The sequence below is a fragment of the Nymphaea colorata genome, chromosome 12 (genome assembly GCF_008831285.2).
Source record: "Nymphaea colorata isolate Beijing-Zhang1983 chromosome 12, ASM883128v2, whole genome shotgun sequence".
Taxonomy (NCBI): Eukaryota; Viridiplantae; Streptophyta; class Magnoliopsida; order Nymphaeales; family Nymphaeaceae; genus Nymphaea; species Nymphaea colorata.
In genome coordinates this window covers 18,623,904-18,649,690 of record NC_045149.1, presented here as the reverse complement: position 1 = coordinate 18,649,690, position 25,787 = coordinate 18,623,904, and the positions used below count along the sequence as shown (strand labels likewise).

The following is a 25,787-nucleotide window of genomic DNA, read 5'->3' as shown; positions in this document are numbered from 1 at the left end:
TTATATATTTATATTAAGCTGAAAATTTGCGGCCGTTGGACTCAGTATGCTTGTTTAAATAATCACACCTGATTAACTGAATGCCTGAAAAGTGGTCAAGTCATTGGAAATTTTATTGACTTAAATGTTGTTAAATTAATGGAACATTGGTTAACTGAGTGAATTGAGTTAACTGTATGTTTGTCTGCTCCTGTTGGTGATGCATATTCTGGCTGGTTTGTAAGCAATGGAGAAGTATTAGTTTACTAGAGATTCATTCTATTTAATGTTTGTTGTGGCAGCCAATGATGGGGCAACAATCTTAGAGAGTATGGATGTTGACAATCAGATAGCCAAGCTAATGGTTGAGTTGTCAAGGATTATGAGATTGGTGATGGAACCACCGGTGTGGTTGTAATGGCTGGTGCACTTCTGGAGCAGGCTGAACGGTTATTAGATCAGGGTATTCATCCCATACGGATAGCAGAGGGCTTTGAAATGGCTTCCAGGATTGCTGTGGAGCATTTGGAACATATTGCTCACAAGTTTGAGTTCAGCTTGACCAACATTGAGGATTGAGCCACTAGTGCAGACTTGCATGATTACACTATCTTCGAAGATGTGAGTCTCAATTCTTCTTTGATATCAATGGATGTTAATGTATGAATTCACAAAGTCTGCATCTTTGAGATCCAAAAATGGACTCAGATTTTCAGCTCTAAAATCTTGGACACAATTGTATGTAAGTAAATAATATAAAATGCTGCTTGTTGTGCAAACAGTCTGCCATAGTTGTTTTGCTTGGTACTTTTCTTTCTTCAAGTAAACTGATATATGGGAAAGTGTAAAGATTGTTTGACGACTTACATTGTTTGCATGAATGTCTCATTCCTGTCATGTTGTCAGCTGGTTGTAATGTTGCGCATAAACTTGCCATGGAGGATATGCCCTTACAATGATGCTTGTGGTTTTAATTTCCTTGAAGCTTTAGTCATGTGCAGATAAACTAATTATAGGTTATTGCAGGCTGGATTAGTTCGAGAAAAGTCATTTGGGACTACAAAAGATAGAATGCTTTATATTGAACAGTGCGCAAACTCAAGGGCTGTCACAATCTTCATCCGTGGTGGTAGGTTGTCTCACAGCATCACATTTATTCTTTAATCAAGGGGACTAGCACAGTAGAGGGCTGAGTTACTCGTATATCCATCTTAATTTCATTAAATTAAACATAAAGATATGCACATGTAGATGCTGTCTCTGGCACCCATACACATGCATGTATGCCCATAATCTCTTTTTTTCTCAAACAGTTATCAGAAAATATTGAAAATACTAAAAACAAAAAAACGTCAGGAAAATTAGAAGATCATGGCACTAAATTATATTATCCCTAGTCTTCTAGATGACAAACAGTAAAATAATATGATGCCATAAGACATGCGTATTTCATGAAACTTCATTTATAATTTTTTGACAGATCTTCCAAATTGTGTGTAATTTGATCATTGTTTGATTACTTCTGAAAATCTAATAAATAAAAAACCATGGAAATGAACCCATGAAAAAAAATGTACTTAGTTTTGCCTTAGAAACTGAAGGGTGGTTCATGGAAAATCCAGAAGTTTATCTAGTTTTGATGAAAAATTGTTGCTGGAGAAATGTTTCCCTTGAGTGTCTAAGCTCTTCAGACGACACTCTTGGGAGTATCTAGGAGTTGAGATCTAACAGCTTCCGTCAGAGCGTGTGTGTCCATCAGTATGTGAAATACCTCATCAATCTCAGCTTCACAAGGCGTTATATAGTCTTCTTGAGTTAGATTTGAACAGAAATTTTCTAGCCCGCAGAATTGACAAAATGAATGTGTCAATGCTGCTTGTTAGTTTGATTGGTCATATTAGTCTGCCACTCTCTCTGAATATACTTTATAAGATGCCAACTGACGCTAAGATCTTCTGTGATGATTTTCCAGGGAACAAAATGATAATCGAGGAGACCAAGCGTAGTATTCATGATGCTTTATGTGTTGCAAGGAATTTGATTCATAACAACTCAATTGTTTATGGTGGAGGAGAAGCTGCTGAAATATCTTGCTCAGTTGCTGTGGAGGCAGCGGCTGATAAAAATCCTAGAGTTGAGCAGGTAGGAACCATATGTTGTCCATTGGTTACATGCTGCATATCGAAATGTTACAACATTTGCATTTGCTATATACTATATTGGTTTTCTCTGCGTTTATGTCTTCTATATCTTTGTTAATTCTTCGCCTTTTTTATCCCCCAGTATGCAATCAGGGCCTTCACAGATGCACTGGACTCCATCCCTATGGCATTGGCAGAAAACAGCGGCCTTCAGCCAATTGATACATTATCTGCTGTTAAGTCTCAGCAGATCAAGGTGCCATGCGACTCATTCGGCCAATGATTCTGAGTTTGGAACTTTGAAAATATTCTCTGCTCCATTTTTCATGTTGACATTTTTGGTTTTGGCATTAAATCAGTGATCAAGACCATTAATTTTCTGTGTTGTAGGAAAACAATCCCCACTGTGGAATAGATTGTAATGATGTTGGAACCAATGACATGCGTGAGCAGGATGTGTTTGAAGCACTGATCGGTAAACAGCAGCAGATACTTACTGGCGACACAGGTGGTGAAGATGATACTCAAGATCGATGATGTGATCAGCCCTTCGGATTACTGATTATTGGTTTTCTTGTGAAGAAGCTATCATCGCTTTGGTGTTTGCTGCTCGGTTGCATTTAGTTCAATGATATGGCATGTTTGAGACACAACCTATAAGCGTTCGTCATGTTTTTGTGTCGACAGTTCTGCACCTTTTCGGCTTTTTCGTGTTCAGAAATGCTTCCCGTTGACCTCAATGCAGATATGAATGTCTTAGCAATTGCCTTTCAATTCAAATGGTTGTTGATTCTTTAACTCCTTATATATATATATATATATATATATATATATATATATATATATATATGGTGTGAATTCATTGGGGAACACCTGATTGGCTATGAATATTATGGTAATATTGCATTACTGCATTGATCTATGTTATTCAAAAAGTTTATTAGCGACGCAGTTTATGTCACTTATAAACAATAATGCATTTTGATACCGTATGAACATGGTATCTACCATAAAAAAGCGCCTGTTTGCTTGGATTTTGCCATGATTTTCACATATTTCTTGAAAATGCATGGTCATATAAAGATCATCAAATGGTATTTTTTGTTCCAGCTGCAAATAGTGATAAGGACGACACCCGAATTAAATGGTGTATAAGTCCATTCAAACCCTGAAGCCAACCAGAACATTGGAGGCATAAACAGGGTCCGTGGTTCCCCTTAGGGAGAAAAATATTGTACTTATATTTTTGAACATTTTTAATTTGCCCTATGTAACAAATCCAAAAAATATTATTCGGTCCCTCTAAAAATTTTCAAAATACTATTTGGCCCCTCTTAAAAAAAATTCTAGCTCCCCTAGGAGTAAGAGTATCGCCTCAAGGGATTTAAGCAAAATAAACATTAAAACAAATAGATATTTTCAATCAACCAAAAAAATCCTCTTTTATTGCTTTTCTCAATACAAGATTTAAACTTTCAAACCCATGAATTCCTATTACATTAACTAAAAACATTTCAAATCAACAACTAAAGTCCAACACATAAATGTGCATCAGCTTTAACAAATTCAAGTTGAACAACTCCATCACAACCCAACCGCCACTTGAAATCTTGAAAAGTCCAGTGTCTTAGAGTTCAATCTTGAAAAGTTCAACTTTTTTGGTAAATTTTCTTGCTCTTCACAAAGCACAAACATTAGGGAAACTGTGTTTGGAATAATGGAATTCTACGTAAAGTAATTTACATCCGTATTTATTTTTTGATGTATTTGTCATAAAAAAGAGCGAAAATTAGTATTAATAATTGCTTCCTACATGCATGACCTTATCTAATGTTACACATGCAAATGCACACACATATACACATGAGGCACGCATTCACACACACAAAGAGAGAAACATATGCAAATGGGCATGCACTTGTCTATATACATTGGCACAAACACACTTACATACACAGACGCATACATACACTATGTCACCCACAGGATCGACAGGAAGCGACCGTTGGATTTTTAAAGGGTGCTGGTCCATCTCTTTGGAGTTTTCACCAACAAGCACACACTCTCTCTCTAGCGTTCAAAGAATCGTGGACTATTTATCTCACATGCATTGATCCAGAGATCATTCATCTCGAGTTTGGGTTCCTGTTCCTGCTATGTTAGCCTGATTGGTTTCTTTTTGGGTTTTTTTGTCCCCGTCGATGGTGATTGGTAAGATTGTCGTGTCGTTGGATGGATTCCGTTGTTTGGTTCCTTCCGGCTAGGTCCGAATATGGATCTTTTCGAGACTCGAACCGTGGTCTTGGAAAAAGAAAAGAAAAGGCAAAGCATGGGCAGGCGTGGGTTCTAGTTCCCGATAATCTTTTGAGAGATCTTTTTGTTCCCTGCTCTTCTGTTCATCATTATCTTGACATTTAATCAGTAAGAGTAGGAACATAAATGTTTGGTTAGCTATAAGGGATTTAGTTAATGTTCTTGGTAGTGTTCGATTGGACCGATTTTGAACTTTGTGTGGGGTGAGCGAGAACGGTGAGTATTTCATTTAAAACCCCAACCTTTGCAACCCTAAATCGAAGTTTTCACATTCATATATCTCAATATCAAACCACAGGAAACAAATGGTTCTGGATGTGTTTTTCAATTCAAGCTGCAAATTGGTTGTCCAAAATGGAAAGAACATGCTTCTCAAGAACAAACCTGGTTTTATGGAAACAAAAAATGCCAGCTTCATCGGTTTAATGCCACAAGGACGGTAGTGCTCATGAGAGACACTTTCACCCCTTTTAAGGTGTGTGTGCGTGTGTGTGTGTGTGTGTGTGTGTGTGATAGAGAGAGAGAGATTGACATTATCAGGCATAAAAAGGCTAACCAGGTTTACTATGAGAAATTTGCATGAACTTGTCTCTATGAGACAGTGGTTGAAACTTCCATTGCCATTAGGCACCACCCTGGGATTCAAGATTTATATATTTTTTTCTTAATGTTGAGTTTCCTAGTCAATCCGGGGAATAAGTATGACTAATTTATCATCAAAATAAGTTATCCAAAATTCCAAAACTATAATAAAATAGGAGTTTTGTTTTGTCAAGTTCGCAAGATATATATATATATATATATATATCACCTCAAGGGCATTGCTGAAATGGGCATATTGGGATGCATTATGTGGTGACCTCAGTTCTATTCCTGGGGGACTATGTTTTTCATAAGTTCTACTTGTGAGGGACTATGTTTTTGTATGAAAAAAAAAAGTGGGTATCTATATGCAAGTTGATGTATGTAAACATCTCATTATATATTACCTGAGTATAGCTGTGGACCATGAAGGTAAGAGAAAATTTTGGAAGGGGTTCTATTCTTGTTTGAGTGGTAGGATAATCTTTTGCTTATATATATATATATATATATATATATATATATAATGGGTCAATTCACATAATCAATGGCCAATTTAATTCGATTGAGATATAAGCTTTCACAATATACTGTTTCAAACAGTCCTAGTTTTCTAAACCCTTTCCAAAAAATTAAACAAGAAGAGCCGAGAAAACAGTTATGGATTGGGCTCCATTTATAATGACGTTGAGCAGCACTCAAGAGGGACTCCTTTTTGACGGTTTCCCTTCGAAGCGTGACCGCCAATGGCTTCTGGCAGTGTGGGCGAGTGCGTGTGGAGATGGTCGATCGATGGGTGGACGGAGGCCACATGGATCTTCACATGGCCTCCCCAATGATTGATGTGAAAGAGATCCTCCATCAGATCTCATCTCACTGTCCAAGAAAATTAAGGCGATGGCGATATACAGATGATCTTCCTTCCTTCCTCTTTGGTCCCAACAATGGAATGATGATAAAGAGTTTAATTTCCACACAGTAAGCAATCATTGGCAAGCTTGTCTCTGTGATGGTGAATAATCGATCCACATCTTCCCTTAATCGCCTTCCTCCTTGTTCCTCAACGAAGAAAAGAAAAAGATGGTTTGCTTTTCTCCTCTTACTTCGATCTTGATCAACTTATCTTTCTTTCTCTCAACTGCACACCTTGGAGCTTTGGAAGATGCTATCTTGATGATATTAAAAAGTATTGATCTTAGGATTAAGAGTACCTGTTGGGGAGGCCACCTGAATGGGCTCTTTCCCGCCCCCTCTCTCTCTCTCTCTCTCTCTAGACAACTAAAAGCCATGTTTGTTCCAACTTGACATGAGACCTCCACATATTTGAAAACCATGGATCTCATATTATCAGAACTCTTCCTTTAAAAAAAAAATCACTTACAGGAAACAACCTTCAACATAAAACAGCTAAGTTTATACTCTTATGCCTCCAAAGTTCGGGTTTGTTTCAAAGGTATGGGTAAACTTACCGTGTATTATTCAACTTGAGTGCCACTTTTTGTTACCTTTAGTAGCTTATAGGAATAACACACCAATACCCTTTCCATAAATCTTTGGTTAATGTAATATTGATTTGCCTTACGGCAGTCATGCGATCAGCTCGAGTCAACGGCACATGCAAGAGTAAAGCAGCACCCATCCTGGCATCTCAAGATACAATTTTAAACCCCGAAGGCGAGAGAAGAAGGAAGATTTCGGCTGTCACTCAGGTGGTAGGATTAACCTCTCACTTGAATGTAAAGTAAATTTGGACATTTCATTTTGTAAGTTCAAATTGAACATATTCCTTCTTCATTCTTGTTTGCATTTATCGTCACCTACAGTCACAAACTTCATGTGGAATGCAACCAAAAGAGTGAAAAATATCCAAGCTTTACCTTTGACTTGCATATCTGTATTTTTAATGTCGGTTGCAGAATATATTAATGGAAATTGCACCTTATATCGAACATAAATGAAAATTTGACCTGTTTAAATTTGGACCGTTGGAACTAATAAAATAAACCAAACGGTGACATAGACACTCTATATATATTCGAATTCGGTGCAATCAGTTGGATTTGACTTAGAGTTTACAATTTGAAGAAAGTTAATTAAGAGTTTAATACTTGGGCTGCATCTGTTGACAGAATGTGGCAGACCCTTGTCTTGAATGTGCATATATATTGATTCCTCAACTTTTAAATTTATTTTTTGTTTGTTTCATTAAATATTTATTGTTGATCATTCAATAAAAAAAAAAAGAGATATACAAAACTGTCATTGGGTTACAAATAAAAGTTAGGGTTTACTGTTGAGAGCATGCAAATCTTCCACAAGGTCATACATGGCATGGCCCAACATGAAATGCAGATGTCATGGATGATGGTGAATGATGCGCATGAAGATAATTTGGAGGATGGGGAATGATGTGATTGATTCAAATTTTGAAAAGAAGGTGGAAAATTATCTTTTTTACGGTCTTCCAAGGAAAAAAAGAGGTATGGTGGTAGGCCTTAAGAATATAAAATTAGAGAGAGAAACTGACTTGGTGCTTTTATTTAAATGCTTGAATGTTGCCAAATTATCTGGTGCAGAGAAAAGAGAACTTGTTCCTGAATTTCAATATGCGGAGGAAGAACTAGTCAACAACCAAGAAAAAGAAATGCAGTATGGGATTCATGGTGGATTTCATTCGTCTACCTAATAATTCTCTTGCATTTATAGGGTGACGACACACACATATATATATATATATAAAATTTTCAAAAAGAATAAATGTTAAAGTATGAGCAGTTTTTGCAGTTGAAAAATTTATTCTTAAATAATTAAAAATAATAATAATACATAGTACTATGGACCAATTATATATATTCAAATTGACTATTGAAGCCGATTTTTATGCACTGGCTTTAATGTTTTTTTCCCAAAGTTATATGATTGGGAACAAGATGGTGCACAACCCATTTGGTCACAAAGCCTAACTTTTGGAGTAAAAGTAGATATGTGCCAACGATAGATTTTTTCCTTTTTCCTTCCTAACTTTATATATTTCTTTTGCTTATATATATATATATATTATATGGAAGGAACATTTCGGATTACTTAGTTTTATACTTGAATGCGGTCCATTTGTTTAGGAGTTGAAAAATCAACGCCAAAGATAGGAATAAATTTTCATTTTTTAAAAGATCAGACATTTTTGTAAGAAACAAACTCTTTCTTTCTTGCGTTTGTAAATGAGCGCACTTACATGCTCGAACTCTGTTAGTGTTCTCTATCTACAATCTTTTTCCAGATCCATATCTAATTCATGCCACTGAGTTCACAGGTTATATTTTAGGTTAGAGCAATGGATTGCAACGGAGTGATACGAACATCAGATCCACAAAATAAGCTTTTCAGACGAGTCCTAGCGGCCAGTCCTAAAAGGCTCGGTCTGAATGCGAGCCGACTCAGCTCGATCGAACCAAAAGAAGACTCGAGCTCGACTCGGCCAAGTTGAAGCTGGGTGTACAACTCAACCTTAAGCAACGCACCAATGCATCAATGATATTGTTTGTAATGAGAATGTGTATGTGCACTTTAAATGAGCCTACTCGAGCATATACGGCACCAGATCACCTAGCTTGGGCTCGAAATCTTTTAGTACTGGTTCAGTTTCAGCTGAAGCTGAAGCACTAAGTCAAGCTCAATTTGTTTGACTCAATGCACGTAGAGATGTCAATATATCTATTTTGGATTGGATACCTGAACCAATTAAGCAAAAAAGTCGGATATGAACAAAAAAAAAGTTAATTTTCTATCAAGAAATCGGATTGGATTCAGATTTAAAAAATGTCATCCAACCAGATTTGGATTCGAATCTTAGTTTTGAATAAACATTTTCATATCTATACGTGTTACATCTGTAACATGCTCCGAGCCACATAGTATAGCTGGTTGGTTAGCTGCATAGTATCTGGTGAGTTGAAGTAACAATGAGCAAATCATTTTGAAATTTGGAGGTTAAGAACATTCAACTGGAACTCTGGACGTAGACAAACCAAATGGGTCCAAGTAGTCGCTTCAAGCGGCAGAGCTAGAAATTTTTAGCTACACTCACTAAGGGATTGTTTGAAAACAATAAAATTAAGTTACTTATCCATGCACTTAACCCAAAAATTGTTTAGATTCATTAGACAATTTTTAAAAAGTGTTTCATCATGTTTTGAAGTACATTCAAAAGACGGTAACAATGTGTTACTAATGTCAAACAATCCCGAAGACACACTGACGCAAGTCCATTTTCCAATTTGGAAGCAACGGACCCATTGGGTAGTTGCCTACACGAGCCCACATGTTATCGAAAACACAAGTAAAATTGGAAATATTTCATAGCATCTGCCAATACGAGCAAAATATATGAAAATGACAAGTGGCTTGATAGCCTTGTGGATCTAGTTGTTGGTGTATTTTCATAATTATATTGACAATAAGGCCTAAGTTGTTGATGTCACATACACAAACATATGTATTCATATCCGGTTGGTTTAATTTTATATCAAACATCTATTTATGTGAAGTTCATTTAGCTACTTCCAAATTTATTGCATCAAACAATATTAGTTGGATATATTAATAAAAAAAGATACTAGAACGGGCAATCTGAAGGCCGCCGGTACTGTGAACGCATCGTATTGGCTGGAATGCGGCAAGATTCGGCGGCGGATGCGGACATTTCCATTATTGCCTGCGGGAAGTCGGACCAGACCGACCGAACCCACCTGGCGTGCCTACGGACACGGACGCCGAAGTCGTCACTCGTCCGCCGCTCTGGTCAAACGACTGACTCATGGAGCAGGAGGAGCGGGCCCACCAGGCCTACGTGTCGACTTGTTATTCGATTTCATCTGCCCTTTTTTCCATCTGTTGACCTGCCATGTCAAATTCTCTCACTCACTCCCCAAAATGCCCTTGAGATCTCTCATATGCCCAGTAGCTTTTGTGCGACACCAAGCAGCGATTGGACGGTAATTTCAAATTTGGTGAGGGCACGTTGGACACGCTGAACGACTCGGTTTATTGAGGGCCGACGAAAAAACTGAATCGGTGTATCGGTTTTCAACTGGAAGCCTTGGCGTCGACCCTTGGCCTGGTTCGATTTGAGTGGCTGGGTCGAGGGGAACAGCCCTCGACTCAGGTGCAGCGGCTCGGTCCAGTGTGACCCGACTCGAACCGGCGACGATCACCGAGACAAGATATTGTGGCTCAAGTTGGCCAACAAAATTTTACTCCGACTTCGTTTAATCTAAAGCGCAATCGAAGTCATCTAATAATGCTTATGGGGATAATTTGGGTCTAGTTTGAAACGAGACGATTCGATTCGATTCGGCAAGGAAATGGGTCCGAGTTTTGCTGCCCCGAGCCACAAGTTCCTTCGCATGAACCAGGGCCATGTGTTTGCGGCGCACCGATTTGATTCTATGGGGTTGACTCGTTATTCCGGCACTTGTCACTCGTGCTAGTTCAGTTCATTTCATTCCCTTGTTAATGCTGACAATCAATTTTCCCAATCTTTGTGCTTCAAAACTCTTTGAAATTTTTAAACAGATCTCAAAGAGAATTGTCTATATGAAAATAGGCAAAAAAAAAAAACATTCAAAATAATATTATACAATGGACAAAGTCTCATCTTATAAAATTATTTTGTATGTCACAACTTTTAATAATAAGCATGCATACTTCGGTTGGAAAAAGCACAAATCAAAATATCAATTTGTAGGCTTTGAATATTTAATTCATGGATCTCAAGTTAGACTTCTATACCTTACAGCCTGATAAACAACAAGAAATTGAGGGATGACAAAAAAAAAACTATTCATACTTTTCCAGTATGTATTTTAACATAGTTTATGATTTAAGCTAGGTCCATAAAAATTCTGATATGAGGTTTGGGACACCGGCATCTGGTGAGACCAATATTATGTTATTGAAACACATACTCTCAAAACATGTGATCCTGAAACTCTATGTTCTTGTTTTCTAGAGAACCAATATGTGATTATGTATTGCATTTAGTTATTGGATTTAGAAACAACATCCATAACTAAACAATGTTTCTTAAAACAAAAACATGGTGTTCTTGAAGCTTGAGTTGCAAGAATTGTATGTCTGCGAATACGTGGTATTTTTCGTATGATGTGGGTTCAAAAAGCCTCGATGTGATTTAGTTCAGGGCTGTTCCAAGTCGAACCTTTTTTTTTTCTTGGTTTTCAGTTTAAATGGATCATCTTTGGAGTAAGTAGATAATCTCAAGGGGCATAACTTATCTGATCGGGCTGACAGACTGGTGAAAGTTCGATCATCAATTAGATTCATAAAGATACTATTCTTCATGGGCTTTATGAAGTTGAAGGTGCACCATTCCCACACTCACTAAAGATTCAACGCAACCTCAAACCATGGAGGCAAGGGAAAGCAGGTTGGGGACCCTCAGCTTCTCATGCCAAATTGACATATTTAGAGCATACGAACCGGATTGACTGATGAACATTTTGAAACTGAATTAAAATCTACATGTTAGTTGCATGTTTTTTACCAACTTTTTTAGTTTTGAGGAAGTTTATCTTCTCAGTTCTAACCCCATACAATTCTCCATTGGTTTTAGCTTGTTCTTATTGATCGCCTAATACAAACACGCGGTAAGTTTTTGAAGGTATGTTCGATAGAATCCGATCATACTGCATGAGCCTTGTTATTTATACAAACAATGTTTTAAGTATAAATATCAAATTCATTCTTGATGCTAAAAACTATGGATCTGGCGTCAGTTCACAGTGAATATCATATGCATGTTAAATTCAAACTAAAATAAGGAGTGACTTGATCTCAATTTTTTTTTTTTTTTAATTGTTGAGATCTTTAGTTCTCTTCTCTATAACAGCATTAAGTTTTTTAAGTGTGGTTTTGTTTAGAACCGTATCGGTTTTGTCCGATTCGGTTCGGATAATCCCGAGTCTTAGGCCTCCCGTGCTCCACTTTTGACAGGTCGAGGGTATCCACTTTATTTGCGTCTTTTGCAAAATTGCCATCTCTCTCTCTCTCTCTCTCTCTCAATCGTGGCAGAAACATTGGGCCGCATAACTAGCCGCGTTGGCAACCCGTCTTAGGAAAACGCCCTCGAGGAGCTCCTTTTTGGTTTTCCTCATTATTTTTTTGGGTTTCCCTTTCTTTTTTGCTTATTTCTTTCTCTCTCCGAAAGAGAGAGTGAAAAAGGGTGGGAAAATCCATCGGCGATTTTGGGGGTCTGCTTGGGTTGTGGGTGCCCATCTTCAATCTTTTGCTCCTTTTGCTGTTTCAGTTGGAGAATTCGAACGTCCATCAACTGTGAGTTGTGCTCTCCTGCTGCAGCATCAATTGTTGTTCCTCTTTCTTTTCCTCTCTACCTCTCCTTTTCTTTGACCTAGTTTGAATTGGCTGTTTCCTGTTTCTGGTAGGTGTTGTGGTTTTCTGTTTGGGTTTCTTATTTTTGTTGATGAGAATGCTGTTGATTGGTGTGGTTCGAGCATGCAAATGGTTGAGAAATGCCGTAGACTTTGCTCGTGATTTGTATTCTACTCTCTAACTCCATTTTATTTGGGGTGTTGTTGTGATTGGTGTTCTGTTTTTTGCGATGAGTATGTAGAAGAGTTTTACAGAGTTAATAGGTTTGGTACTTCTTTTTTTATACAAGGGCCAAGTTTTGGATGGCTGCATTTGTGCTTGAAATTTGGTTGCATGCGTCTTCTGCTTTTAGTAAGTTGTAGGATGAGGGCCTCTCGTGGATTGAGAAAGCCCTCCACCTTTTTTAATAAAATGACGGAAGTGTGGATTAATCTTCTAGACAGTGCTGATGAATGTGGATGCTTGACGTGAAATTTTTGGTTCTTGGTTAACATGTGGTGCCAATCAATTATCTACACGCATTTTAGTCAGGTGTACTTTGAATGTGCAATGCAAGCTCTTCCACCATTAATTTGCATGAAGTTGCTAATCGGACGTTAATATTAATTCTGCTGGTCTTTAGTATTGGTAATATTTCCGACTGCATCTCACGGATGTATGATATCGGGCACAACAATTTATTTGAAATTATTTATTCAACGTAGGATAATGTTTTGAGTTAATATGATGAGTATCTTCTATCTTTTTCGTGTCATTGAAGCAATGTATTCCTGTTGATGCTATTATGTTCCGTTGTCTACATGGAAGTGTTCGTCAAAGACTGAAAGCATCTCATATTTTGTTTTTATCAGTGGATTTTTGAAAACATAGAGATGCGTGATACAATCAGTAAAGGACTGATTCAGAAACTTATGTGCGATTTGATCTATGCAAACGCAAGGTTCTCACTTCTCAGTTCACATATTGTTTATCACGTGAATATTTGATTTAGCGTTTCTCTTGTGTACTAGAAATGAATGTTATTTTTTACTCATTACCACATTCTTTCTATGTGCACACACACACACACACACGCACGCACACACACACACACACACACACACACACACACACACATATATATACAAAATTCAGTGCAGAAGTAAAGATATCGATATTTAAAGCTTAGGTTTTTATGTTGGCCTCACTATATACCATCTCTTGTTGCTTTTGCAGGAAAAAATTGTTTTTTCATCTTTTTGTAACCCTGCATTTTGCTATATGCTCATTTAAACATAGAGTTATATGCCAGTTATAAAGACAACAGTTTTGTTTTGAGACAGTTCTTCTAAGATGTAATTTGGGTCCACTAGTTGTCTCCAATGTAGGGATTGGATATGATAGGTGCTGAGTGCAGGTTGGCGAGGAAGTTGATATGTGTGTTTATCCATGTTATGATCCAATGACTACTGCCAGAAGGTAGATATGATGGTAAACCTAATAATAGTAAGGTTCATTGAAATATTTAATTTGAAGGAAATTTTCAAATACTGACCTTCATATGACAGACTATTGCAAAGAGGACCAATTTTTCCTGTAATATGTAATTGGAAGGAAATTTTCAAAAATACATCCAAAGATTTGACAGTAATAAGAATATGTAAATTTTTCATTATTATTAAAAGCACACTCAAGTTTCACATTGCTAGTAAAATAACCTTCTCAATGACACCTTAGATGATCACTGAAACTCTGTTAATGTGATAAAATCAATAATTTGCCTTCAATACAGTTAAATTCTATCTTTGTTAGTTTATAAATGGCCTCCTTAACTGTACATGTTGATACTAGTGCACATTCAACGAAATGCCTAAATCCAAATTGGTTGGCTTGCTTTTGTATCTGAATTAATTCTGTGAGTTTTTTTATTAGTGCTAGAAAATTAGCCAAGAGAAGCCTAGATGTATTCACAAAGATAATTATACTTTTCATGTCATCTTTTAGAGAGAAAAATGGTAAATATTCGCTGGTTGAACAGTGGACTTCACAGAAATAATTTTTTTATGATTTTTTTTTTGTTAATCATGGGAAAACTTGGACGTGTTTTTAGTAATGCAAAAAAGTTTGTCCGTCTCTTTGTTATTACTAAATCTTTAGGTTTGCTTTTGCAGAAAGCAAAAAGGTACAAAGTACAAATGCCTATTGAATTGGAAACATGGGCAGATGATATATTGCTGTTGCATTGATGGTACCTTGAAGATCTTTGGGCCAATGCATTAAGAATTTGGGATGCATGACTGTTGCCTATTCTGGATCATCTAAACACATGCTCTTTCCATTTAACTATTTCTGCTTAGGCAGAAATAACATGTGAGAATTAAGATTGGTAAAAGGTCCACACTGCTAAAAGCTGCAAGAGAATATGCAGAATGGTCAGAGTGTTCCTTTATGCTAACGCACACTCTTATTTTTGGGAAGATGGAAAACAGAGTGTCAGACAGGAAAAAACCTCTTTGTTTTGGGTCACTAAAGGAATGACATCTTGTCTAATTTTTCTCAATAAGTAGTAATGTTTCTCAATGAGTAGAGGCTTTGCTAGATAAGTTTAGTGGCATCTGTTAGTTAGTTTCATCTGGATAGGCTCAACTTCGTAGTGTTGTGGTGATAGCAACCATGATTATGATATGTTTTGCCTATTGGCTGGCTATGATGTTATTTTATTTAAAAATATGACTGCTGGTCCTCTTCTGCATTCTCTGAATATCAATCTATTGTTATCAAAAGGAAATTTTGAGATTTCTGTTTCTTTTATCAGCGCTTTTTTATTTCACATGAATTATATGCCGTGTCATATGTTCTCTGAAGAATCTGAATACTCTTCCTTCTGCTGAGTTCCTACAGGCTTCTCAACATGAAGTTGATTGTGATGATGGGGAACTGACATTTTGGGGGGTGGGGGGGGGGGGGGGGTGGGGGCGGGGTGGGGGGGTGGGTGGGGAAGAATATCCCTGTAAAAGTAAAATGATAACCAGCAAGTCACCGAAAATGCAAAAGCCAAAGAGGGTCTCATCTAGGTCAGAACTAGACAGTGAGCAAGAATGTAGCAATGCATCTTTGAAGTCGTCAAGGAATATCGCTGTGACAAGGCAAAGAAAAAGGGATGGAATGAGCAAGCATCATTTAGTTGAGAAGAAGAAAGGAGCAGATGGGGTGAGCATATCTAACACCTGTGTTGCAGGAACTACCTCTTCAATAGAGCTTTGCAAAGTCAAAATATTCTAAGCAATGACTATTCCCTGGAAATGTCTGAGAGTTTTGCTTTGCATTTGCTGCACCTCATAGTGTTTCTGGCATTTTCTGTTCCTTAGCTGTCAATTCATTACATTATCTTCTACTTTACACATGCTTTCTTTGCAGTACTACTTTGAGTGTGTCGTCTGTGATGTTGGTGGCAACCTCCTTTGCTGTGATAATTGTCCTCGAACCTATCATCTTCAATGCCTCAATCCACCACTTAAGGTATGCTGCAGTTTGCTGACGATTTACGGCAGAAACTGACCTTTCTTTGTCTTCTCTTTCTAAATCAATAATCCTTGTCTCAATTGTTAGCATGCTCCTCCTGGAAAATGGCTATGTCCTGCATGTTATAGCCCATCTGAGACCAGGAAGCCGATACAGCAGCAAGTATATGAGCCTAGAAGAGGAAAGCGAGGTGACCATGTCAAAAACTTACGGGATCCAATTGCACTTCGTTCTCGGAAAATGCTGTTAATGAATGGTCCTGGTGTTAATACACCTAGTGAGGACAAGGAGGGTACACTTTTGAAGGATGTGACTTTGGAAAAGCCTGCCTCCATTCCATTGGATTTGTCTGCAAATACAGAATCAGAGTATTGTAACAGGGATCCTGCAGAAGAAGTCCTTGCCTCCATGTTGATAGATGTGGAGGTGGAAAATAAATGCAGTTCCCATGATGTGCCTACTGTAAATGCTTCCGTTCCTGAAAAACCAGATGCATCATGTGTGATGGTTTCTGCATCAGAGTGCCATGGTTTGTCTGCTGAGGTGAAGTCTACTCTTTCCTGCAATGATATATCAAGCAAGAAATTCAGTACTCCATTGATTGCCTTTACTCGGAGAGCCAAAAAGCAGGCTAATACAGAAAAAGTAGATAACCAAATTAATAGAAGTTCTTTATTCTCCTTTCATGATGCATCAGTCTCATCATATCATAGCAGAGAAGGATCCTCCCAGAATCCCAATAGCTTACAGGATCCAGCTTGTGTTTTCCCAGATAGAGAACTTTCTGATGCAGGACTATCGCTTGCAGGGGAGCAAGTACAGGTATGAGAAAGTCCTTATTGTGTGTGCTGTCCCCTTAGATTCTTACTACATTTCATTTGTCAAACATCATTTTTTCTGAAACAGATTTCATAATTCCACCTACTGATGTAGTTCGAAATTTTGAAGTTTTCAATTATCTGTAAGATGGTGAAATTCAAAAATAGGAATGTGGAGATTCATCTTACAAGTGCTTCGAATTCTTTTTATCTACATTATTTTTTAAAGATTAAACATCTGGTGACAGTTATTGAAGGCATGAAATGCTTTTCTTATTTACTTGGTTGTGGTCATACTCTAGAACCATTTGACCTGAAATATAAACCCCCCTCTAGGCATAAGCTGTCTCTAATTTGTTGTGCAGAAGGCTGACAAGGAGAAAAATGCCGAGTTCAGTCCATCTCCAGCAGGGTATCTTGAAGTTAAAATGTAATTACATTTGTTTTTCTTCATAATGTGTTACTTGTTTTCTCCATTAATTATATGCCATGCATCTTTCTTTCTGATTGTATGAACTGTAAACAGCGTGGATCTTAATGTCGAGGAGCAGATTAAGGACATAATTTTCATGCCAGATGAACAACCTGATGTTGAAATTCGTGCAGCTGGAAACTCTGAGAAACGCCCTTGTAGCATACTCGTTGAGCCTCCCAAAATCCAAGATGTCCAAACCCTCAGGTGTTCACTTTCTTTGACTGAGCATAGTACTAAGCTTTCTCCTGAATTACCCACTGAGGACAGGCTTGAATCTTCCAAAATTTGTGCTAGTAGTGGAAGAGCATCCACATTTAGTAACACAGAGGTGGTAAAGGAAGATATTGCCACAGCTCTCAAACCAAAGTCTCTTCTGGAGATAGAACCAAAGGTGTCGCTGAGCAATTTGGGATCAACAAGCCAACCTGTTTGTCAGTCACATGAGATTATGACATTGCCAGATCAAGGTCCTGGAAACTCTGGAAATGAAGTGCATTCAAGAATATTGGTATCTGACATAAAATGTGCTTCGAGCAGCGTAATAGATCTTGAGATGGATGGGGATCTGACGAATTTTAAATCTGGTGGTTCTTTATCCAAAAATTTGCAGGCTACCCCAAGATTACCAAATTTAAATTGTCCAGTGGAGTGGAACATGGATGCATCTACAAGCAATGGAGAGATGGAACTGCCAGAAACTTCTGGTAGGACTTTGAAGCCCACAATTGCTCTTGACCAACCTCAGGTTGATAGGAATTCGTGTTACTTTCTTGGAGATGGTGCTAAACCAAGGCAAGTACAGTTTGGAAAGCGCATCGGTTCAGTACCCATAAATGCATGTGCTAAAGACCTCTTGCAAAAAAAGTGTGGCAGCCAAGAATATCCTATCCCTTTAAGCTTGGTATGTTTTTCTGTTCTTGGTGCTAGTGGTTGCGGTTGTTTCTTTTCTTTTTTGGGTATGAAAGTTGATATCAAGTTTCATACCTTTTTACTTTCATGAGATCCATGCCTAAAGTCTTTCTGCTTTTATTGGCAGAGTCTTTCTGGAAGTTCCACAACCCAGGATAGCCCATTGACTAGTAATTCCCCAGAGAAGAGCCCCACGTTGGACTTCTGGAAAAGCATTTCTTCTGGCTGTGTGGGGCTCAGTGAAACAACATCTTGGCCTCAGCCTTTCCAAATTAAGCAGCCTAAGCTAACATCCTCTAAACTTTCTCCATGCCCTCCTCATTTTCTCAATTTATCCTTGACCGCAAGATCAGGTAATACCAATGATGTTCATGAATCCCCAGGCATAACATCATTTTCAGCTCTCAAGTTCAGGAGGAATGGGAACTCGTGCACTCAGCAACCGTTAGTTCCTGCATTGGAGGATGCATCACCCTTATCTGCAGGAGAATGGAAATTGTCATCACAGGGTCATAGGTGGATGCTTGAAAACACTGTGACGCGAACTGGTGCATCAAACCAAAGGAAGGTATCCCCAACAGAAAGGACTCAAACGTATACAAGTTCTTGGTCAGAGGAAGAGCTAGATTCTCTTTGGATTGGTGTGAGAAGATACGGAAGAGACAATTGGAATGCAATGCTTCATGACCCAAAGCTGCATTTTTCAGAATTTAGGGTCGCCAGCGACCTTGCTGAGCAGTGGAAGGCAGAACAGAAAAAGCTTCTAAATTCTTCGTTAACGGCTATGAGATTATCAAGGTCTGGCTTCCCATGCTTCCCTGATTCTGTGCTGGCAAGAACTGCTGATGGCCGTGTGGACGAACATAAAATTGGTCAGTGCACATCTCTTAGCTTAGATGTTCCCAAGGCCAACACTGCATTAGCTCTAGGAGGTCCATCAACTTCAGCAGTTGGGAACAGGCAAATGCGCCCGGATCTTTGTTTGCAATCTCACTCATCATTGTCACTGCTTAAAGATGACAGATCTAAATTGGATGCTGTTCTTTGCTTGAGTTCTGGATATGAATCATGGAACTCTATTTTTTCTAAAGTGAGTCATGGAGAAAATAAGCTCCATAGAAGCCGGAGGGGTTCAGCACCTCCTGACAGGAAGAGAAAGAAAAATGCATCGAAATTCTCAAAATTTCAAGATTCTGTTGACAGATCTCAGCTAGATTTATGGAATGAAGAGAAGCTCCATTTGGGCCAAGATCAAGAGGATGGTCCCCAATCCCAGGAAGAACGAATATGCAGTGGATCAGGCACCGATGCTCTCCCTCATTGGATGAGAGAAGCAGTCGGCAGTCCATCAAGGGTCACGCCTCCATTATCATCAAGCGTTTTAGCGATTCCTCATTCTGCGAACTTGTTGTACACCGATAAGCAAGTTATTCCTCCACTCTTGGAGCCCTTGGCACCTCCAATTTCTACAGAAGATTCATTCAAACAGTCGAGGAAGAAGAGTAGAACGTCTGATCAGGATGGTCAGCAGTTAACAGATGCATCAGCCTCCAACCTGGCTAACTCTGGGTATCCCTCTATAGAGACCAGGCTTGGCCTTTTCCCTGGTGAGAATTCACATACACCAAGAACCACATCTGCATCCCATTTGCCAGAGCGGGAAGACAGTGCTGATTCAAGTAAGACGCACTCTGATCCCCTTAGAGTCAATGATTTGTCCGTTCAAGAGGAAGTATCATCTGAAGAAACAATTTCTGATGATCAGAGCAGCAGACACTAGCTACAGCAAGGATTGTAAAGCACAACATTCAAGAGGAAGCATCATCTGAGAAGAAAAAAATTCTCTGATGATCAAGGCAACAAAACTAGCTAGGATAAGAAGTTTTGGAGCACATTTTATGGAAGTGCAAGAACTTCTTACATTTGAGAAGCATCTCTGACTTCTGTATTTGATGTACAGATATAGTTTGAATATAATATAGATGAATTATTCCTTCTGTTGTAACGGCAGTATCTCTGTTTTTCATGTTAGCTCACGGTGTTCAAAAGTCATCTAAGTTAATAATCTTGTTCATTTTCGACGTCCTCTATTTTCTAAAGCCAGATCAACCAGACACTAGTAGGCAACACAAGCCTTATACGGGAGGGATTATGGCTCTGCGAGGTTCCACACTAATTTGTTAGTAAGGGAACCGACTTTGCAGCGATAGATTATTGACACGCTGATTTAGCACGTTTGTATAATGTGCTTTTTCATCAGGTTTCTGCCTGGGGATGCATGTGTAGACAAGTATACAGCTGCCCCGGAATTTGTTGCCAGGTTCTTGCTGCATCATGGTCCATAGAAACTCTCAAAAACTTGCACGAGTTATCCTATATATTCTGTTAACTGCATATGTCTGCCGAAATTTTTCTAACGTGTTCCGTGATTCGAAATGGCAAGCCCGCACTCAGCCTCTTGGCGTGGAATCTTTCACATCCTGAAAGCTCAAAACCCTTCATCATTTGCAGTGTAGTTTCTTCGAAAGCTTGTGCGGGTTAGGAATTCGGCAAACTTTTTGCAAATCGTATCCAACAAATTCTTTTGGAAAAATAATGAACTACACCTTTCTAGCATGTACATGTTTTCTGGGTGGACTACTTCCTAGCTATACAGTGTCGCCAAGATGGCGTATCAGAAGTCTGAATCCTGCTGACTTCACCCCTTGCTGGGATGGGAGCACACTCTCTTGGCTTAGCCAAGAAACGCACACAAACATGCAAGGACTCAAATTAAGGCTGCGAATTGTTCTTTAGTATGGGAGCGAAGTAGAACAGAAACAATCGACTCCACTCACGTGAGAACTTTAGTGATGATCTATGCAGATAAAGAAGAAACCAATACCAGGCAAGTGTCAACTAAACTTCAGTTTCCAACTTCCAGAGTTCATTAGTTAATAAATAATTATGTACAATTGAGAACATGACCAGCTCGACACAAGGATAGAGAGGTATCTAAATGTATCATGGCTGCTCATCATCATTCCTTGGGCGTGTGAATCGCCTACGCCTCCGTGGCGTTGAGAAATCTTCAGCAGCATCACTAGCTGAATTCCAGTCATCTTCATCCTCATACAGCCCCAGCAGCCGCTCGCCCCATGGATAGCGCCGACGGGAGTCTCCACCCGAAGATCTTCGATGTCTTCTCCATGACCGCGAAGACCCCCGTCGCTCATCACGGTTGCCAACTGGTCCAAGCATATGGAACAGAAATAGAGTAGTCCACCACGGTCCTGACTCGGTACCTTCCGCAGCTGCACCTTCCCGATACAGTGATTGCCCGTTGTCATTATCCAACACATAGTCCCCAAGCACAATGGCACCAGGCATGGCTGACCTGATGGCACTTACAATGTCACCGTACTCTCTTTGATGCTCAAGGTGCCGCCAAGCACGTTGTCTTGATGGGTCAACATCAGCTGGACGGATAGATGGATGAACTCTTCTCGCATGCCTCCGCAGTTCATGATAATTCCCAACAAAGGAGCATGATTCCCTGGAGCAGGCCCTTGGCTTTAGATCAAGATATTCCCTTGCTTCTTTGACAATCTTCCAGCCATGCACTGTACCTCTGCAAAGTGGGCATTTTAGTTGACCATATGAGTCATGACCAGCAATGCTCCTCGCTATCTCATTATCAGCTTCTGTCGAAATAACTGGAACTCCAGCATTTTGTGATGATTCTTGCAGGTCCGAAGATGGGTTCCCTCTCATCCTCGCACCATCAGAAGGTTCCTCAGAATGATTTTCACTAGGAGACCTCTGGTGATGCCCACGACCTTCATCATTATTAGAGCCATCAGAGTTGGCTCTCAATTTTTTAAAACGGTCAAGGCAATTGGAATGTCTGTAACTTGTGTCACACATGTAAGACCGGCAGCCCTGGTCAAAGGAGCTGCAGATAAGCAGAACAGCATTGTGCGGGTGGTCCATACAGATTGGACACGAAGCATCGTCCCACTCCTTGTGCATAGCAAAGACTTGTGCATTAGCCAGTTTGCTTGCTTCAATATCAGACATCCCACCTCTGCTGTACTAAGCCAGTAACACCATCAGATTTACAAAAAAACAAACGGTTTCAAAGGAAATGAAAGAAGCCGATCTCAAAAGTGATTGACTTGGAAGGGTCAGAGACTGATAGTTCAACATGAAGCACATTCACCACCTACTTGGCGTTAGGTGGAGAATGGCTGCAAAGTTTCTTGGAAAGCAAACAGTACTAGATGGCAGACACTGAAGGATAGAATTGCATTACCGGTGAATAGATTAAGGAAAACAACTCATATACCCCAAAAATGCTATTCAACTCGGACAAGATTATTCAGCATCATCTCCACTCTCAAGTGCAATGTATTTTTTTACAACTGTATCGCATTAGGAATCCTCCAAAACCAACTCATACCCCAAAAAAGCTATTCATGGCAAATACCCCAAAAATGGCAGTCATGCTGCAATCAAACAAGAGATTCATGGTTTGCTTTTGGAAAATGCAAAAGCATCCATCCCATTCCACCCTACCCAACCCCCCCCCCCCCCCCCCCCGCCACCCCCCCACCCCGCCCCCCCCCCCCCCCCAAAAAAAAAAAAAGGAAAAGATAATCTTTTCCCTCACTCCTTTTCCCAGCTGTGTGTTTGTGGTCGCAGAAATCAGCAGCATAAGTTTCAACAAATAGTTTAGAACTGGGGAAGAAAAAAAAAAAAAAAGGAACGGTCGCATGGATGGGCACATGCAGAGGATACATTGCTAAAATCTCCTATAAACTCTCAGAAAATGGATTTGGAAACATAGAAAGGCGGCAAGTATACCTCCAAGACCCCCAAAATTACTTGACTATTCCAATCACAGTAATGTGTGATACCATCCCAACCAACAGCAAAGACAACGGAAGCGAGAAAATCTCTCTGCCAAATATCTAGAAATCACATAAATCATAGGCGCTATAGTAAATAACAGGGATGATACCCACTCCATTCATGAACACATGTGGAGATGAAAAAGAAACTACCATATATACATACACACACAGACTGGGCAAAATAAGCTCACTATACATAGTATGTGGAAAGGAAGACCTATACTCATCAGCATATGGCGGGTGAAAACATGATCAAGCTATCAAAAGGGAGCTGTTCTAATCCCATTATTGTTTTCACCATTTGCCTGTGTCAAAGGTGGAAATGACAGAGGCACACTCTGATAAGCTTCACAACATTTTCAGCATGAACCATAGAAGTGCGAATAAAAATTAACTAAGGGAAGAATATTCAAGACTGCTTGCCTATCTCCAGCCTCAACATAGGACACGCTGACTAATTTTTAAATTTCATATAAAAGTCGCTTATTTGTCATCTAAAAAAGCAATGAGTAATTTCATGCTGGAAAGTTCAAGACCACAAAAAATGTGCGTGTGGACACATTCAAACTATTTAATTGTGAAAACCTTTTCATTTTTCAAATGTTTTTATGCAATTCATCTGTTGTTTTTTAACCCTCCTCAAAACCTGCCTAATGACAAAACTAAAGGCACCTTCATGCATCAGTGAAACAAAATGTTATAAAAGAAGCACACAACTACAAAACTCACTTATCAACTTCAGTTTTTGCATTTACATTTGTTCTTGTTGCAGGGGCTGCAGCTTAGGGACTATCGAGAGCTAAAAGTCAAGTCCACATGCCATGCCTGGATTGGTAATCAACTTCAATGTCCGATATGTGGGGGCAAGACAAATGCATATTTACAAAATAAAAGGCACATACATCTCCCAAACCAGATGAATTTGCATGATAAGCTTAAAGCAGACTAGATAAGCATGTACACTACAAAGCAAACAGGCATCAGACACTGAACCTGACAGACCACCAAAACTGAAAAGCGTCAATACTCACCCACAACAGGATTCTTGAACTTTACTTGCTTACTTTTACTTGAAATTGTAAAACAGCAATTCAGAACTTCTTCTACGTGTAAGAAAAAGCCAGTTGATGTTGATTTGTTTTGATATTCAAAAGCTTATCCAAATCCTGACAAATGCTGAAAGCTTCCAATACTTTAACCTAATATTCCAGTGTTCTACAGATATCGAATTGCAAGCAGACTCTGGCACTAAAGTTTAATGCTTAGTGACGCCCCACAGCAAAATCAGCAAACTGTCCTCAATCCTGCAGTGGGACTGGAACAAGGGTGATCGTCATTGATAAATCATCCAAAGATTAACATAGCACAACAGAACCAACATCATTCGTCAGATCAAACTGAAAATGAAGAAAAAAAGGAAACGGTAAAAGGTACTGGTCGCCAAAAGTGACAAGCCCCACAGAAAATGGAAGTAAGAAAAGCATGAATGAAACCAGCAGGTTGCAAAAGGGTGAAGGAATGATAAAAGCAGATATTGCCTACAGCAGACTGCACGAGGAAGAGGGCGGGTGACTAGAGAACCAGCCTACAGAAAAAAAAAATCAAAAGCAGATGAAATTAACCAAGGATTTGCTAGCAAACCACCAAATTCTGATCTAATCTGCTCCCTGGATCACCACTAAAAAGGCAGAAATCAAACAAATTGAACAGGCAGGATCAGGATGCTGTCAGATCCAATGTTCGCCTGGCATGATATTGGGACAGATATCCTCAACAAATTCTCTAAGACAAGCCTAGAAACTAAATCTTGTATTCCCGAACGTATTCTACCAATCTAACTCCGTGAATTTCGAAACCGTCCAAGGACTTAAAAAGGAGGTCATTTAGGTGCAGATTCAATTAGAATCACATATACCAAACATCCTGAAACACCCGCATCAGACGGTACAACAAATTGGGTATTCAGAAATACAAAACCCCCATCAAAAAATCAAATAGAGATTCAACGGTCCTCCCCAATTCAGAGATTCGGAACAAGACGAGGATTAATTTAGACCTTCTAGTCCGTGTCAGAATCTGTTCCCCACAATTTCCTTTGCTCGAAATAATCCAAGATTAAGATTTCAGATCGGGAAAATTAACCTAGGAAAGTACTCAACTGATCGAACTCTTACACGCCCAATAGGGGAAAGAGACCAAATTTGTTTTCAAAAAAAAAAAAAAGTCCAACAAAACACCCAATAGCAGATCCCAGTCCCCAACCCAATTCTTTAACCAACAAATAGGACGCTAAAAAAGAAACCCAAAATCCCCAAATCCCACCAGCTCTAACGCGCAAAATCAAAATAATCCACATGGAATTTTCCCAAAAAAAGTTAGTTTGAAAAAATGGGTGTACCAGAAAACGAATCCATAAAGAAATCAGACAGACAAAATAAAGTGGGGTATTACAATCAATTGAATGGCAGATTTCGGAGAGAGTTCCACGGGAGAGAATCATCGTCATCTCTTCCTTCTGTTTCTTGATCGAAAACCGACACTCTTTTTTTCTTTCTCTTGTTTCTTTGTTTTTTCTTCCTTCCCCTCCAACAGAAATCAATTCCTTTCTTCAATCGGGAAGGGAATAAAGAACACGGAGGAGGCCAAGATCAGAAACCTAGACCGATGTTTGGATCAGAAAGCAGCCATGAAATTTATAGAAGAAAAGCTGGAGAAGAGAAGGTCGGTCTCTCTCTCTCTCTCTCCAGAGCCCTTTCTTCCGGTTCTACGT

The 25,787-nt window shown here is 39.1% G+C and overlaps 3 protein-coding genes and 1 long non-coding RNA gene across 6 annotated transcripts; 3 read left to right on the top strand and 1 right to left on the bottom strand.

Annotated features, from left to right (window-relative positions):
* The first annotated feature begins 1,009 nt into the window (after window positions 1-1,009).
* On the top strand, window positions 1,010-2,687 carry LOC116265295 (T-complex protein 1 subunit epsilon-like). Its single transcript, XM_050080977.1, has 4 exons — window positions 1,010-1,108; window positions 1,952-2,121; window positions 2,263-2,376; window positions 2,511-2,687. Exons 1-4 carry the CDS (start codon window positions 1,051-1,053, stop codon window positions 2,655-2,657), a joined length of 489 nt encoding a protein of 162 aa, XP_049936934.1. The 5' UTR covers window positions 1,010-1,050; the 3' UTR covers window positions 2,658-2,687.
* Window positions 2,688-12,104: 9,417 nt separating this feature from the next.
* On the top strand, window positions 12,105-15,346 carry LOC126410617 (uncharacterized). Its single transcript, XR_007575024.1, has 3 exons — window positions 12,105-12,362; window positions 13,271-13,359; window positions 15,300-15,346. It is a non-coding gene; the product is annotated as an uncharacterized LOC126410617 (long non-coding RNA).
* A 49-nt stretch (window positions 15,347-15,395) lies between these two features.
* LOC116265864 (protein CHROMATIN REMODELING 4-like) lies at window positions 15,396-20,127 on the top strand. The gene is made up of 6 exons (XM_031646819.2): window positions 15,396-15,608; window positions 15,816-15,917; window positions 16,008-16,742; window positions 17,104-17,168; window positions 17,265-18,114; window positions 18,250-20,127. The coding sequence occupies exons 1-6, from the start codon at window positions 15,420-15,422 to the stop codon at window positions 19,900-19,902; spliced, it is 3,594 nt and encodes a 1,197-aa protein (XP_031502679.1). The 5' UTR covers window positions 15,396-15,419; the 3' UTR covers window positions 19,903-20,127.
* An 861-nt stretch (window positions 20,128-20,988) lies between these two features.
* Window positions 20,989-25,787, bottom strand: LOC116265549 (uncharacterized). Of its 3 annotated transcripts, XM_031646227.2 has the most exons (3): window positions 25,469-25,787; window positions 24,049-24,332; window positions 20,989-22,191 (listed from the first exon to the last, which is right to left on the bottom strand). In XM_031646227.2, exon 3 carries the CDS (start codon window positions 22,179-22,181, stop codon window positions 21,126-21,128), a length of 1,056 nt encoding a protein of 351 aa, XP_031502087.1. In that variant the 5' UTR covers window positions 22,182-22,191; window positions 24,049-24,332; window positions 25,469-25,787; the 3' UTR covers window positions 20,989-21,125. The 3 variants fall into 3 exon arrangements, with proteins under 3 accessions (XP_031502087.1, XP_031502088.1, XP_031502089.1); XM_031646228.2 differs by having other exon boundaries at window positions 20,989-22,196; window positions 24,049-25,787; XM_031646229.2 differs by having other exon boundaries at window positions 20,989-22,188; window positions 24,049-25,787.

What these genes read in the sequence shown, in the direction of transcription:
- LOC116265295 (XM_050080977.1), top strand. Translation starts at nt 1,051, where the DNA reads ATGCTTTATATTGAACAGTGCGCAAACTCAAGGGCTGTCACAATCTTC. An exon ending in CACAATCTTCATCCGTGGTG is followed by an intron (nt 1,109 to 1,951) that starts GTAGGTTGTCTC and finishes ATGATTTTCCAG; the next exon opens with GGAACAAAATGATAATCGAG. An exon ending in AAAATCCTAGAGTTGAGCAG is followed by an intron (nt 2,122 to 2,262) that starts GTAGGAACCATA and finishes TTTATCCCCCAG; the next exon opens with TATGCAATCAGGGCCTTCAC.
- LOC116265864 (XM_031646819.2), top strand. Translation starts at nt 15,420, where the DNA reads ATGATAACCAGCAAGTCACCGAAAATGCAAAAGCCAAAGAGGGTCTCA. An exon ending in AGAAGAAAGGAGCAGATGGG is followed by an intron (nt 15,609 to 15,815) that starts GTGAGCATATCT and finishes CTTTCTTTGCAG; the next exon opens with TACTACTTTGAGTGTGTCGT. An exon ending in GGGTATCTTGAAGTTAAAAT is followed by an intron (nt 17,169 to 17,264) that starts GTAATTACATTT and finishes AACTGTAAACAG; the next exon opens with CGTGGATCTTAATGTCGAGG.
- LOC116265549 (XM_031646228.2), bottom strand. Translation starts at nt 22,181, where the DNA reads ATGTCTGATATTGAAGCAAGCAAACTGGCTAATGCACAAGTCTTTGCT.